Below are 13,532 nucleotides of genomic sequence, written 5' to 3'. Positions count from 1 at the left end.
GTGGCAGTACTGACAACAGTACTGCTCCATCTGAGCTCACCTCATGACAGCTTATTGTGCACTTAGTGGGCGTTTAATTAAATTTTCTGGGTGAATGGGACCAAGAATGATGCTGAGGGATGATCAGAATGGTGTAAAACAAGTGAGAATAAGAAATTAGCTAAATTTATCTGAATTGGTAAATTAACTGCTTAAACACTATACTTTTTCAAGAACAAGGCACTGTACACTGACAAATGTTTCCTGAAAAATGAGTCAGCAAGCAACAGAGGCATAGTGTACTTTAGCAGTAATGGTCCCCTAGTGGGTCACACAGTTAGGAAACTCCTCCCACACCAACTCCAGTCCTGGCTACATGATCTGAGGGCTATCTGCTGGAAACACATAGATCTCCATCACTCTAGCACCAATATCCAGACTATGAGTGACACCATTCTGGGCCAAATAGCTTCCAGACGACCACTTGGCTGACCCAGCCACATAAGCAAGCCCAGTCAGAAGCAGGAGCAGAATTGCTGAACTGAGCCCATGCCAGAATTATGGGCTAACAAATGGCTATTGTTTTATACACTAAATTTTGGGGGAGTTTTGTTATATAAAAATCGATACCAGTGGAGAGGTGAATAGGATTGGTGATCAAGGAAAATTTTTGTTTTACCTGTTTTCTGCTTTTTAAATTTCACAAGAACATATTCATATATTATTTGTTTAATTAACTTATAAAAGTATTTTTATATCAGTTTGATATTATAGTAAAGCCCTACTACCACCTTATAAACACATACATGAAAACAAAATAATTCAGTCTAAATGGGAAAATGAATTTGAAAGGAGACATTAATATTGCTCAGGAAAAACAGGGTCAGTACAAAGTTGCAGGGTATATTTAATAAAAAAAAATTAGTGAATAAGAATACCTTCATGATCAATGTCTTAATAATGGCTATTATCAGATTCTGGAAGTATTAGGAGACATATATCTCAGATTTTGCTTCCCTGCTTCTGTTCATGCAGCTAATGACCTAGTACATATTCCCTCATTTTAGTTCTCACATGCTATGAAGTAAACATAAGCTGAATAACTTCAGGCAAAAGTTAGTTAACCTCTTCATGCCTCATTTCCTCAACTGTAAAATGGGGATAAAAGTACTTATTTTACAGAGTTGTGAAAATTAAAACATTTAGAATAAGACACACAGTAAAGGGCTCAATAAATGATCTATAACCTCTGTTAGTAAAATGATGTAAACTTAAGGTCTTTTGACTAACTTGGCTTCTATTTTATAACCACTAAGTATCATCAACCAAAGCGTGATACATCAAAATTAATTTGAAAAATTTTCCTAAAGACTTCATTAAAAAAAAAAAAGACAATCTTATTAAAAAGCAAAACAAAACCTGGGAATATATATTTTTTTAAAAAATGAAGAAAACTGAAACTCCAAACAAATTCATTTGGTCCACATTTCACAATTCTAAATGGGTTTAAAAACCAAAGGTTTCAATTTGTGTGTGTGTTACAAATTCAGAAAAGGCAAAAAAAGGGAGCAATAGTTCCTACTGTCACCTTTGCAATGACCTCTGGCACAGACACCTCCAACTCATTCTACTGCCATTTAAAACAACAAAAAAAGAAGTCTTTAGAAAATAAGGCTCTTTCATAAGAAATACACTTCACTTAAACTGCAATACTGGAAAACTATAGTTACTCCTTGATCTTAACACTGAAGGGGCAAGATCAGGCCTGGATAGTTTTCTGTCTATATATGTATACATCAACAATTTTAAAAAGAAAAATCAAGCCTGGGTTGGGTACTTAAAAAAAAAAAAAAAAGATTTTTCAAGTGTTTTAAACTGGTAATCACCTAGACTTTAGACATGTGAGTCAATGACCAGAAAAAGCCTTATATCACAACATATAGGTAGTTTAGTCTGTCCTATTGTGAGGAATGAATAAATGCTATAAAAACTCCATTTTTCATTCCAATTCAACTCAATTTAAAGAGCACCTGGTACACACACAGTAATGTGGCAGATTCTAGACTTAGAAGGGCTGCTGCTAAGTCGCTTCAGTCATGTCCGACTCTGTGCGACCCCAGAGACGGCAGCCCACCAGGCTCCCCTGTCAGGCAAGAACACTGGAGTGGGTTGCCACTGCCTTCTCCAATGCAGGAAAGTGAAAAGTGAAAGGGAAGTCGCTCAGTTGTGCCCAACTCTCAGCGACTCCCTGGACTGCAGCCTACCAGGCTCCTCCGTCCATGGGATTTTCCAGGCAAGAGTACTTAGAAGGGTTAGAAAAGAAAGAAGCACTTAGAACGGTTAGAAAGAAAGTAATAGTTATGTTACTATGTATGCCAGACAGTTCCTGGTTACTAGTATTTAATCATAATAATCCAGTGAGGTAGAAATTATTAAAACTCATTTTACAGAGGAGGAAATTAAGGCTCACAGAAATAAAATGACTTGTCCAGGGTTTCTCAGTAGCAGGAGGGTCCTGGAATAGGGCTGTGGGGCAGGAGGAACATGAGGGTAGTGCCATATGACTATTCCTACAGACAAAAATACAATACTCCATGTAGTCAGTCCTTCATCGGCAACGTGAAAGGAGGCTAGGACTGTGGGAAACCAAAGAGGATCTTTTGGGAATGGGCAAAGGAGTCACAGAGGCTTTCAAGTGGTTAATCTTTGAGTTGTTACTTTAAGGATGAGTAGATTTATAAACTTCAATGCCAAGGTTCACTCCCACCTCCCCTCATCCCCAATATATCAACCAAAATAAATTACTTACTTGAAATTGAGAAAAACAATTTTGAGAGAAATCTTCCTCAGATATTTTATTCCATAGTTTTAAAACAAATAATATGATGACAGATTAATTTTTAGGTTGCTTTTATGTGGCTTGTCTTGGTTTTTATTCTGAAATGAAATTTAGATTAGTCATTTTCTTGTTCTGAGAAACTAAGAGTATGCCAACATGTTTTAACTTCACATTTTTTTCACATATCAACATGTATTCTTACTTACAGAGTCTTGCATTTCACCATCTCAAACAATAGCTAGTTTAATATATAAATTTACTTTGAAGTATAAATATATATGCAAAATAAGATAGTTCTTTTAATTCTTGTTATACTTCCTTGGTAATTATAATAAATAGAAAAATAGAAAACTGTTGTTAAACTGTTATATATTACACAAGCATTTTTGAGGTAACACGTTTTTTAAAATTCTTTGAATCATTTATATAGTAAATGCTCTCTTAACCCAAAGAAAATTAAATAACTGTCCCCAAGGAAACTGACCTCAACATCTTGGTACTTCCCACAGCTATCATCTAAAAAGAAAACAGAATTGGACCAAAAAAACCTTAAATTTTCCAAAGACAATTACTGCCCTTTTTTCTCCAAATTTACTCTGTTAGGCATATATTCAATTTCTGCTGCAGAAAACAGTCCAGTTTGCCAATACTAATTAAGTAACAAAATATTTTTCACTTAAAAATGAAATACTTAAAAATCTACCAAGAACTGGAAAAAACACAGGTCATCTGGAAAACTTAAAAAATGACAAAAAAAACAAAAACAAAAAATACCCCACCCAACCACACACCAAAAGGTTACACAGACTGTCATTAAGAAGATTTTACTTATAATTTGTTTTAGCCTCAAAATGCACCTACTTTATGTCCAGACAGTGAAGAATTTTTCTTTAAATTGCCTAAGACACCTACTCCTGCCTTATCTGGAAACTCTTAAGTTAACACAATTTTACCCAGTTTACTGTACCTCAACTCCTATTATTTATTTCCTCTCTCATTCAGTATTACTGTGGTGTTAAAAAGGCAGTCAGGTACCAAAAGTGACAGACCCCATCCCATGTTCCATATCTTAGTAAGTTTCCAAGTATTTCCCGGAAATATATATATAAGGCTAATGGCAACACCCTCTGAAGCCTACTTAAACCCAACCTACTTAAAAACTCATTTTCCACTCATTTTTAATTCAACAAATTCTAATCAAATTAAAAGTAAGACCAGAAAATGTTTAAGTACAGTACCAGAGGAACTCTGAAATGTCTCCTGATCCATTGCCTTTCCCTTTGGAAAACTATACACATACAATTCTAGTATCAATTTTTGTTTATATCTGTCCTAAATTCTTGTTATAGACTAATCTATAGACATATATGTTATAGACTTTTTTTTTTAAAAGAGAGAGCTACAATCATCACAAAACAAATGCAGCTACAACCTATTCTATGGGAAGTCTAAACACTATTGAACATGGTAGGCCCTCTGAGATTTCTAAACTGTGTAGATGCTTTTTTTTTTTTTTAACAATTCCTCTAAACTTCTGTATGTTTGTTTTCCAATTATAACCAAGGCCTTTCCAATTCTCAGACGTGGGGAGACAGTGTGAGGTAGTAAGGGCTGAGAGTCAAAATCCCCAGATTTTAGACCCAGCCCCACACCAACCAATTATAGGATACAGGACACAGGACAAATCCTTGAGTTAATCTATCTAGACATCAGTTTTCTTTAAATAAAAGGAAAGAATTTCACCAGAACACTGTTTTCCAACCCCTTTCACATTGTAAATAATATTCATTCAGCACAATAGCCAATAAGAAGTCTTTTGGAGGCATCAACATTGTGCTTGATGAAAAAAAAATTATATTTTCTCTATATAATTATGAAAGAAAATTAAACAAAGCTTGTAGCAATATGAATGGATTTCAAATCCAACCTCTTCCACATTAGGGACATTTCAAAATAACAATGATGCTTAATTTTTGCAGAACATAAATATGCTATTAGGCAGTCACCTTTCAGCAAGCTAAATGGCACATCAGAAAATGGCTGAGAGGATCCAATAAAGGCAAAGTATAGGCTAAGAGCTAGGGCCCAGAGCAACATCCTGCCACCCTGTCCTTTCATCATCGGATGATGCTCTCTCAAGCACCCAGAATACAAACTCCAGTAACAGTTTCACGATCTCTTCTCCATAAGAGGCAGCTACAGTCTCTGGTTGGCTGAAGCAGATTTCAAGTATCAATGGTAAAGCACTTTCTTTAACATACTTAAAATACCAAATAGAGCAATAACTGCTGGTTGTGCTCATCATGGGGCTTCTCTGGTGGCTCAGATGGTAAAGAATCTGCACGCAATGCAGGAGACCCAGGTTCAATTTCTGGGTTGGGAAGATCCCCTGGAGAAGGGAATGACAACCCCACTCCAGCATTCTCACCTGGAGAATCCCATGGACAGAATCCCAAAGGGAGCTTGGCAGGCTACAGTCTAGGAGGTCGCGAAGAGTCAGACACGACTAAGCGACTAACACACTTGTGCTGTGCTCATCATTCGATCTGCTTAAGGAGCCCCACAGCCTGCCTTCACACTCCACCCCACTAGGGTCTACCACCTCCAGAGAGCCACACAACATCAAGCGGAAGCTCTGAATTAGAAGACCTCTACTAAAACCTAAAATTAAACAGTACTGCAGTAATCATTGGACAACTAAATATTTATGACTACTATGACCTTATATATTTTTGTTCTTTTTTACCAATTATTGCAAGCACAACATAATCTAAAAAAATTAACTTTGAATAAGTATCACACGCACATGGCAAAAAACCTCCAAAAGTTACTGAAGAGTAAACTTAAAAAAAAATTAGATTCCCACGTTTGTCCTGTAGGCCACCAGTTATCCTCACTGGAGGCAACCACTGTTGCAAAATTCTCATGTATCCTTTCAGATATATGTGTACATATATATACAATATATATTTATAAATATATATTTATATTTACATATAAATATTTAATTTATATTATATATATATGTGTGTGTGTGTATATTTTTTTTAAGCCATACAAATGGTAGCATACCACATATGGAGCCTTGCATCTAGCCTTTTTTCCTTTTAATATATCTTAGACATGGCACCAGAGCAGTACATATAGTACTGCCTCATCACTTTAAGGACTTGCCTAGTATTCCACTGGAGAGATACACCATAATTTACTTAACTACTGATTCACACTTAGGTTATTTCCAACCTTTTGCAATGACAAACAATGCTGCCACAAATATTCTTACATGCTCATTTGACACATACATAAAATCTCTTAGAGGATAAAATCCTTGAATGAAGTTGCTAGATCAAAATGTACATGAAAAAGAAAAGAAAGAATAAAAAACAAGGGGGAGAAACTCCCTGGCAGTCCAGTGGTTAGACCTCTGTACTTCCAGGGGCCTGGGTTCAATTCACGGTAGGGCAAGTTCCCAGAAGCTGCGCAATGCAGAACCCCTCTCCCTCCAAAAGAGGAAGACGAACTACCAAAATATATACGCATCTTAAATTCTGAAAACGACTTCCAAATTGTTTTCCATAGAAAACGAACATTTTATATTCCCACCAGCAATATGTGAGAATGCCCATTTCCCCTTCCTCTCATCCTCCTCAAGTTTTACTGTATAATCAATCCTTTCTAATTAGGTATAAAAGGTACGTTGTAGTTTTAATTTACATCTTCATTATAATAAAATCACACATCTTTTCCTAAGAATTCTCTTTGTTCACTTTTTCTATTGGATTATTTTCTAGGAGCTCTTTGTATATTAAGAGGAAATTAGTCTTTTGTGAAAAGTGTACAAATAAGCTTTACCAGTTTATTTCTCTTTTAAGTTTATGATTTTTGTCTCTATATAGAATTTTACTTTACACTGTAAAACTCAGCAATCTGGCTTTAGTTCTGTATCATATTTTAAAAGGCCTTCATCATTCCCAGATTAAAATAATTATCTTACCTTTTTTGTTTGTTTCTACATTTAAATCGTCTGACTCATCTGGAAGCAAAGTTTTTACTTTTCCAGATGACTAAGTAGCTATTCCAACACTCAGGATTAAAGAATCTTCTTCCCTACTAATAGGAAAGGTAGCTTCCATTATCATACACTTAAGTTCTTACACACAAGTCAATTTCTGACCTCTGCTCTATTTCATTTTGCTGTGTCAAAGACATGCTACTCTGCAAAACATTTTAAAATTAAAATCAGTTTACATATAAATAAGTATAATAAAACCAGAAATTATTGGCTTTCTTTAATATAGTAATTCTGCAGTTCCTAAACTGAATTTATATAATCATATTCAACACTTTCATCATGCAATCACATATTTTAGTTGATACTTATTTGAGAGCCCAATATCAAACTCAAGGCTTTTTCTCATATTTCTGATAGTTTTTCCTTAGTTTTGTATATATATTTTTTCCAAATTATAAAATCAATATATTCTCTGAAGAAAAGCTGAAAAATACAAACTACACCTCCCAGAGATAAGCAACCTTTATATTTTGGTGCATTTTTAATAAATTATTTCATAAACTGATTTTTCTCACATAATATACTGATAGCACTTTCCTGTATTATTTTATATTATACTTATATAATAATCATGAAAACATGATTTTAATGACAAATTCTACTAAATATGCCCAATTTATGTAACCACTTCTCGGTTGCTGAACATTTGAGGTTGTTCCCTGTTACGCCTATCATCTATTATTTATTAATTCTTGCAACAAATGCTTGGAATTTCAAGCACTGTGGTAAGCAACCATTGGCTGCATAATGGTGAGCAAAAATGAACACATTACCAGCATTTATGGAGGTAACTGGGAAAAACAAACATTAATCTCCTATGTATATAAAAATGACAACTATAGCAAGTGTTATGAAGGAGAGTTTATGAAGCTTTGAGAGTCTATGGTAGGGAAGGCTTCCCTGAGGAAAGATAAATTGGAGTTTAGGTGAAGGAAAAGGAAAAACATTCTAGGCAGAGGGAACAGCAGGTTCAAAGGCCTCATTGTGGGAGGAGCATGGCAAGAATAAGGGACTGAAATAAGGTCAATATGGCTGGAACATAAAGAGCAAGGCAAGAAGGACACGGCTCAAGCCATGACTGGATAGAGAGGTAGGGGCCAAACTGTGCAAGACCTTGTAAGACATGTAGACGCCACCACATAAGACATGTAGCTTTGTCCTTATCCTAAATGCAATGGAAAACTACTGAAGCATACCAAGTAGTAGGGGGATATAATAAGGTTTGCATTTTGAAAAGATCCCTCTGATTACAGTATAGAAAACAGATTAGAGGGGAACAGAATAGATTGGGGTAGGCCAAGATTAGCAGGCTATTGTTGTAAATGCATCCAAAAATGCTAGTAGTTTAGACTAGGGTGGTGATGGATGAAAGAAATAGACGGATTCAAAAGATAATCAGATTTTGTCAAAAGAATTACATTCATAGATCAAAATCCCTAAAACTGAAATTATTGGGTCAAAAAACAACATTTCAAGGATTCTGCTATGCATTGCCAAGCTACTAGGCCAAGAGCAGTTTTCTTTTCATTTGTGAATTACCTTGTATCTGTTCCTCTATTAGAATTTTTAAATTCTTTTGAAATTCCTTTAAAATGACTTAATCCATACTTCCTTCATGAAGCCTTCCCTGACTCCCCTTTGGGCCTGCCAGGTGGTCACTGAACATGTCCACTTTGAGTCCTCACTTTGTCTTATACACATTTCTTTTATATTCCAATTAAACTATGTTTGAATTATGTTTACATGTCTATCATCTCTCCTACATTGTGAGCTTGTGGAGGGTAAAAGTTGTTCATTTAAAAAACAGCTCAATAATATGTACTAAGTTCTCATTAAGTGTTCACTGAATGAACTGAATCACATATTACAAGATTCCACTGTGTCCACAGATTTTAGAGGACTCCTGTTTAATAAGCTTCTGATTAACTTACGGGTTATTTAAAGTCAAGCGTAACACAGAAACCTAATAAAATTTGCAACTCGGGCTTCAGATACCGACTAAAGTGACTAATTTTGTTTGTGGTAAAACACTATATCTCAGTAGTGCTCCTGAAAAATCTTTCTAATATTTATATTCAATAGGCATTGTGTTATGTTAAAATATTGTTAAATGATTTAGCAAAAAAAAAAAAAAAAGAGGCTATGAACAAACAAGACTTTTATCAGAGAAATTATTTGTCATCTAAGTTGTTGATAATTTGCTAGCTGGAGAAAGACTGGGCAGGGGGTGGGGGGATGATGGCAGAGTTCCTTACAGTCATCTCAAAGTCAAGCAGCTCCCTCTATAGTCTGTTTGGCCTACTTTGTTTAATTACTTGCTTTGTGAACATCTCGATCACACTCTTCTATTTACTCCTCCTCTGCATCTCAGCAGGGAAGCTTTTGAAACGATAATTCTGTTTTAAATTGATGCTGAGAAAACTGAGAAAGCTATCTAAGCTCAACATGAAGTGAGTTACATCAGGCAACTAATAAGCAAGAGCTGGGATGTGGTAACTGGGCAGCTTCCCAGATTCACCTGAGTCAGTTCCTCATAGTAAAGCCCAAGGATTTTTTTTGAAGTGAAATCCCAGAGCACTCATACCATATTCAAATCTAAGTGAAAAAATAAACACTGTCTTGTACTGTAGTTAGGTATAACCTGGGTTCCCTCCACTAAAACAAGTTACCAAAAAGTTGTTAAATTGCTCAATACATTGTATATCAAAACAATATTCAAGTCATTTTTAAATGAGTGAAAAAAAAAGCAAAAGATGTTTTTGGGTTTTTAAAAATAATTCCATCACTTACATATAGAAAATTTAAGTGATTCTCTCAGGAATCAATATCCTCAACCAGCAAGGGATTAAATCAGTCAGGATTTACCATTCAAATCTGAATTTACCAGTTTTTAAAATACCTTTTCAAATTTTACCAACTTACGATATGAGAGCTTTTAAACCTAATACACTAAATTTATTTCTTAAATTACTCAAATATGCCCTCAAAACATAGGACAATAGGAAGTCAACTGGACTGTTTTCTAAAGCAGAAAAATATTTTTCATGCAATAATAGAAAAACTGAACTAGTAAAAATCTAATAAATGAATCAGTTCAAAATTTTATAATGTACATCTGAAATGGTCAATTTGGAAGATTTCTTCTGCTGCTATTTTTCACAATTTCACTTGAAATGCAAACTCAGTTTAAAAACATTTTCTCCAAACCAACGTAAGGAATTGAGGACTCCCAAAATTAACTACTATACAGGAAAAACTTAATTTTATGATAGTCTGTAACATAGATTTACCGTGTTACAATTTTTCATTAATTTTACAAATTAGTAGATATATAAACATAGTTTGTGATTTCAAACAATAAATCTGTTTTCATTAAAAATTCTAACATTCAAACTAGAGAACCAAATTGACTTCTTTTTTATATTATTTTCAAAATTTATTTTACTAGGTGGCTGGACTGGTTTTCTTTGGGGAGAGAATTCAGGAGCAGATAATAGTATAGTTTTTGTTTATGCTTATTAACATTAATTTTATGTGCTAGAAATGACTTGATTTCTGAAAGCTGTAAACTCTAAATGTATGCCAGTGACATCAAAATTTTTTACCTTTTGAGGAAACACAAAAATTTTAAACTCAATTCAATAATCCTTAACAACTTAAAGTTTGAAATTCTCTGTATCAAGTTTTGTATCTTTCAATGTATATACCAAAAAACTGATTTACATTATACATTTCAAGATGTATTTTTAAAAATCCAGGTTTTTTTTAAAGAGAAGTGATGCTGGTAATCTATTGTAAGATGGCCAAGAGGAAAGAAATATGTATTTCTTTCTGCAGACTAGTTCACGTCTTTTTTTAATACTGAGAAACAAAAGTACACCATATTATTTTTTAAAGAATTTTTTTCATATAATAAAATTACTACTAGCTCAGTAAAATTTTTTTCCAAACAAAACTTGCCTATAAAACAAAACTTGCAAATCACTCAGATACATATTTAATGACTAGTGTAGAAAAAAAATTATGTGTAGAAAAGTAACCCAAACCATATAAATTGTAATAGCCAGTATATGCCACAGTATTAGCACGTCCCCTGATAATTTCAAAATGTGGCTGAACAGTTATATCAACATCACTATCTTATTTTTCCTCTGTACCTGAAGTGAAAAAAAAAAAACAGTATAATACACTGAAATTCCAATTAGAAATAAAGACAGCACCACCATACTTAAAAGGGCAGAAAATCTACCCTTTAAAACATTTTATTGCCTCTATTCTCCAGCCTCTGAGTTTCAGGTGTTACACTTTCAACAAATTGTTAACAGCATTCAAATGCCCCAACTTAAAAAGTCCATATCATCAAAAGCTTTGTCACTATTATAAAAAGAAATAGCAAATATCATTCTATCAAATCTCACTAACAACACTGAAATTTTTAACGACGAGAATTCACATTAAAAGACAACTGCTTAGAATGAGTGCTTGAGTTTGGCAAGTGCTATTATCTTGATAGCCCACAGGAAAACTGACTGTAGTAATAAGATGAATGGTGATTAGGGCAAGGAGCATCAAGTGGGAAATGCTATCTAAAATCCCATAGGGCAGTACATAGCTAGAGAGCATCTCTTTCTAGAAGGCAGCTCCATTATTTCACATAGGCAGTTCAAAGCGTGTAGAAAAGCAAAACAATTTAAAACCTTGCAAATCTGGCCACTATCCTACTTACACTATCATAAATTCCCAAGAGCTTCCGAGAACGTAGCTTCTGTCTCCCCACCCCACTTGTTCGAAATAGTTTTTGAAAACAAAACAGCCTATTAAAAAGTGTCTTGTCGTAAACGTACATGTATTTAAAATGCAATCCTGCAACCCAGCATAGGGACATTTCTTTAATGTTTGCGTTGCTGGGCTTAGCTGTGGTTCTTATGAAATTGACGCTATTAAGTGGGATGTTTTACACTGGGCGACATAAACATGCATTTCCTTCTTCCGCGGATACACACTTCCCTGAAAGCAACGCACCTGGGGGCGCAGCCCTGCCCCCAGACTCCGAGGGTTTACTTGAAACTCTAAGCAGTTACGATCTGCCCTCACAGCAGAACCACAGGGTCACTTCAATGAGAAAGATTATCTGGCCCCAGGCGCCACTCTTAAGCCCACAGCATCTCCAGAAGGGGCAGAGGAGAGCGCTGCTGAGAAGAGGCGACGAGGAGCGACTGACAACAGAGCTGACACTTCCCTACTCCTCAAGCCGCGTCCAGCAAGGGGCACTTGGGAGACGCAGAGGCTGTCCGAGGTCCCACCAGTCACCCACCTCAGAGGGGGGCCCTGCGCGCCCGCTCACGGAAGACATGGCGCGGCCACCTGACCCCGTCCTCCGGGGCGAGAGCGACGCCCGCTCCGCCTGCCCGCGCGACCCCGAGTGTGCGGACCCGGCTCCCGACCGCCCCACGCAGTGTAAACACTCGGCGCCCGCCGCCTCCCCGCCTGGGGTTGGATGGGGGGAGGAGGGGGCGGAACGCTCTCGCGGACCCACATTTTTGCGCCTCTTGTCATGCTCGGGAGGAAAAGGCGAGCAGGGCGAAGGGGAGGGAAGACGCGGCGGCGATCAGCCGAGAGGGCCGGCGCCGGCGGCGTGCGCGCGAGTGCGCGGCGGGGAGAGCTGCCCGGGCGCCCGCCGCTCCCGCCCGCGCCCCGCGCCCGCTTACCTGCCGGGGTCGCTCCGAAGATTCGCACCACCGGCACCTTCTTGACAGGGGCCTGGGTGAGGGGGGATTGGCAGATATCCAGCCCCTGCAGCGGGCTGGCCATGTAGTAGTCGGCAGTCACTATCCTCACTGAAAACATGTTTGCCGCCGCCGCCGCCGCCTCCTCTTCACTAGCGACCTGGCAACGGCAGCAGCAGCGGCGGTTCCTTCCGCAGCGGCGGCCCCACAGCAGCGGCGGCGGCGGCGGCGGCGCCCCCTCCCCTCACACTCAGACACGGCGAGCCGCGGCGGCGGGCGGGGCGGCGTGGGCACTGCTGCCGCCGCCTCCTCAGGAGCACCCGGCGAGGGGCGACCGGGGAGAAGCCCTCGCGCTTTCGTCGGTGCTGCTGCTGGTGCTACCGCCACTGCCGCCGCCGCCGGGAATTACACGGGCTCCTCGGTCCCCGGCTGCAGCTCTTGTTGCCATGATGATGATGTCACGGACGCAACCACTGGGGGAGGGGAGAAGGGGTTGTGTGTGTGTGAGCGTGTGGGGCGAAGGGAGGGCCAAGAGTAGTTGGGGGAGGGGACACGGCGGGAAAGGGAGGGAGCGGGGCGGGCACCCGAGCGGGACACCCAAGCGGGGGGCCGAGTAGGTGTTTTTCTCCCCCCGCCCCCGGGCACGCCGCGAGGGCGGAGGCTGCAGGAGAGCCGGGCCCGCGCTGGGCACGGGGAATCGATGACTCGGCCGGTGGGCACGGCCACCTGGGGTGAGGGGCAGCGGAGGGAGGGGGCGGCGGAGCACCGATGTCATGGATGGGCTCGGAGGGCCCGGCGGGGAGGGGGGCGCCAGTGTTCAGGGTCGTTTTTTGGCGGCTAGGCGGGATTGGCCGGAGCCGCGGCGATCGCGCTCGCCTCGCCGACCGCCATTTCACATCCTGCAGAGAAGGCGGGG

General features: G+C 38.8%; 1 protein-coding gene across 6 annotated transcripts in view; it reads right to left on the bottom strand.

Moving 5' to 3' along the window:
• Window positions 1–13,078, bottom strand: part of REV3L (REV3 like, DNA directed polymerase zeta catalytic subunit) — a 174,684-nt gene extending 161,606 nt beyond the window's left edge. For 4 of the 6 annotated variants that reach the window (XM_027972360.3, XM_027972362.3, XM_027972361.3 and 1 more), the window contains exon 1: window positions 12,599–13,078. In XM_027972360.3, coding sequence (XP_027828161.2) covers window positions 12,599–12,737 — 139 coding nt within the window. In that variant the 5' untranslated portion in view covers window positions 12,738–13,078. Of the gene's footprint in view, window positions 1–2,788; window positions 2,910–12,598 lie in introns of those variants that run through there. The other 2 variants (XM_060419490.1, XM_060419489.1) reach the window with 1 other exon arrangement.
• Between the last annotated feature and the right edge of the window lie 454 nt (window positions 13,079–13,532).

This window comes from Ovis aries, chromosome 8 (assembly GCF_016772045.2).
Source record: "Ovis aries strain OAR_USU_Benz2616 breed Rambouillet chromosome 8, ARS-UI_Ramb_v3.0, whole genome shotgun sequence".
In the NCBI taxonomy this organism is placed as follows: Eukaryota; Metazoa; Chordata; class Mammalia; order Artiodactyla; family Bovidae; genus Ovis; species Ovis aries.
The sequence above is the reverse complement of the archived record's forward strand: the minus strand, read 5'-3'. Positions and strand labels throughout refer to the sequence as shown.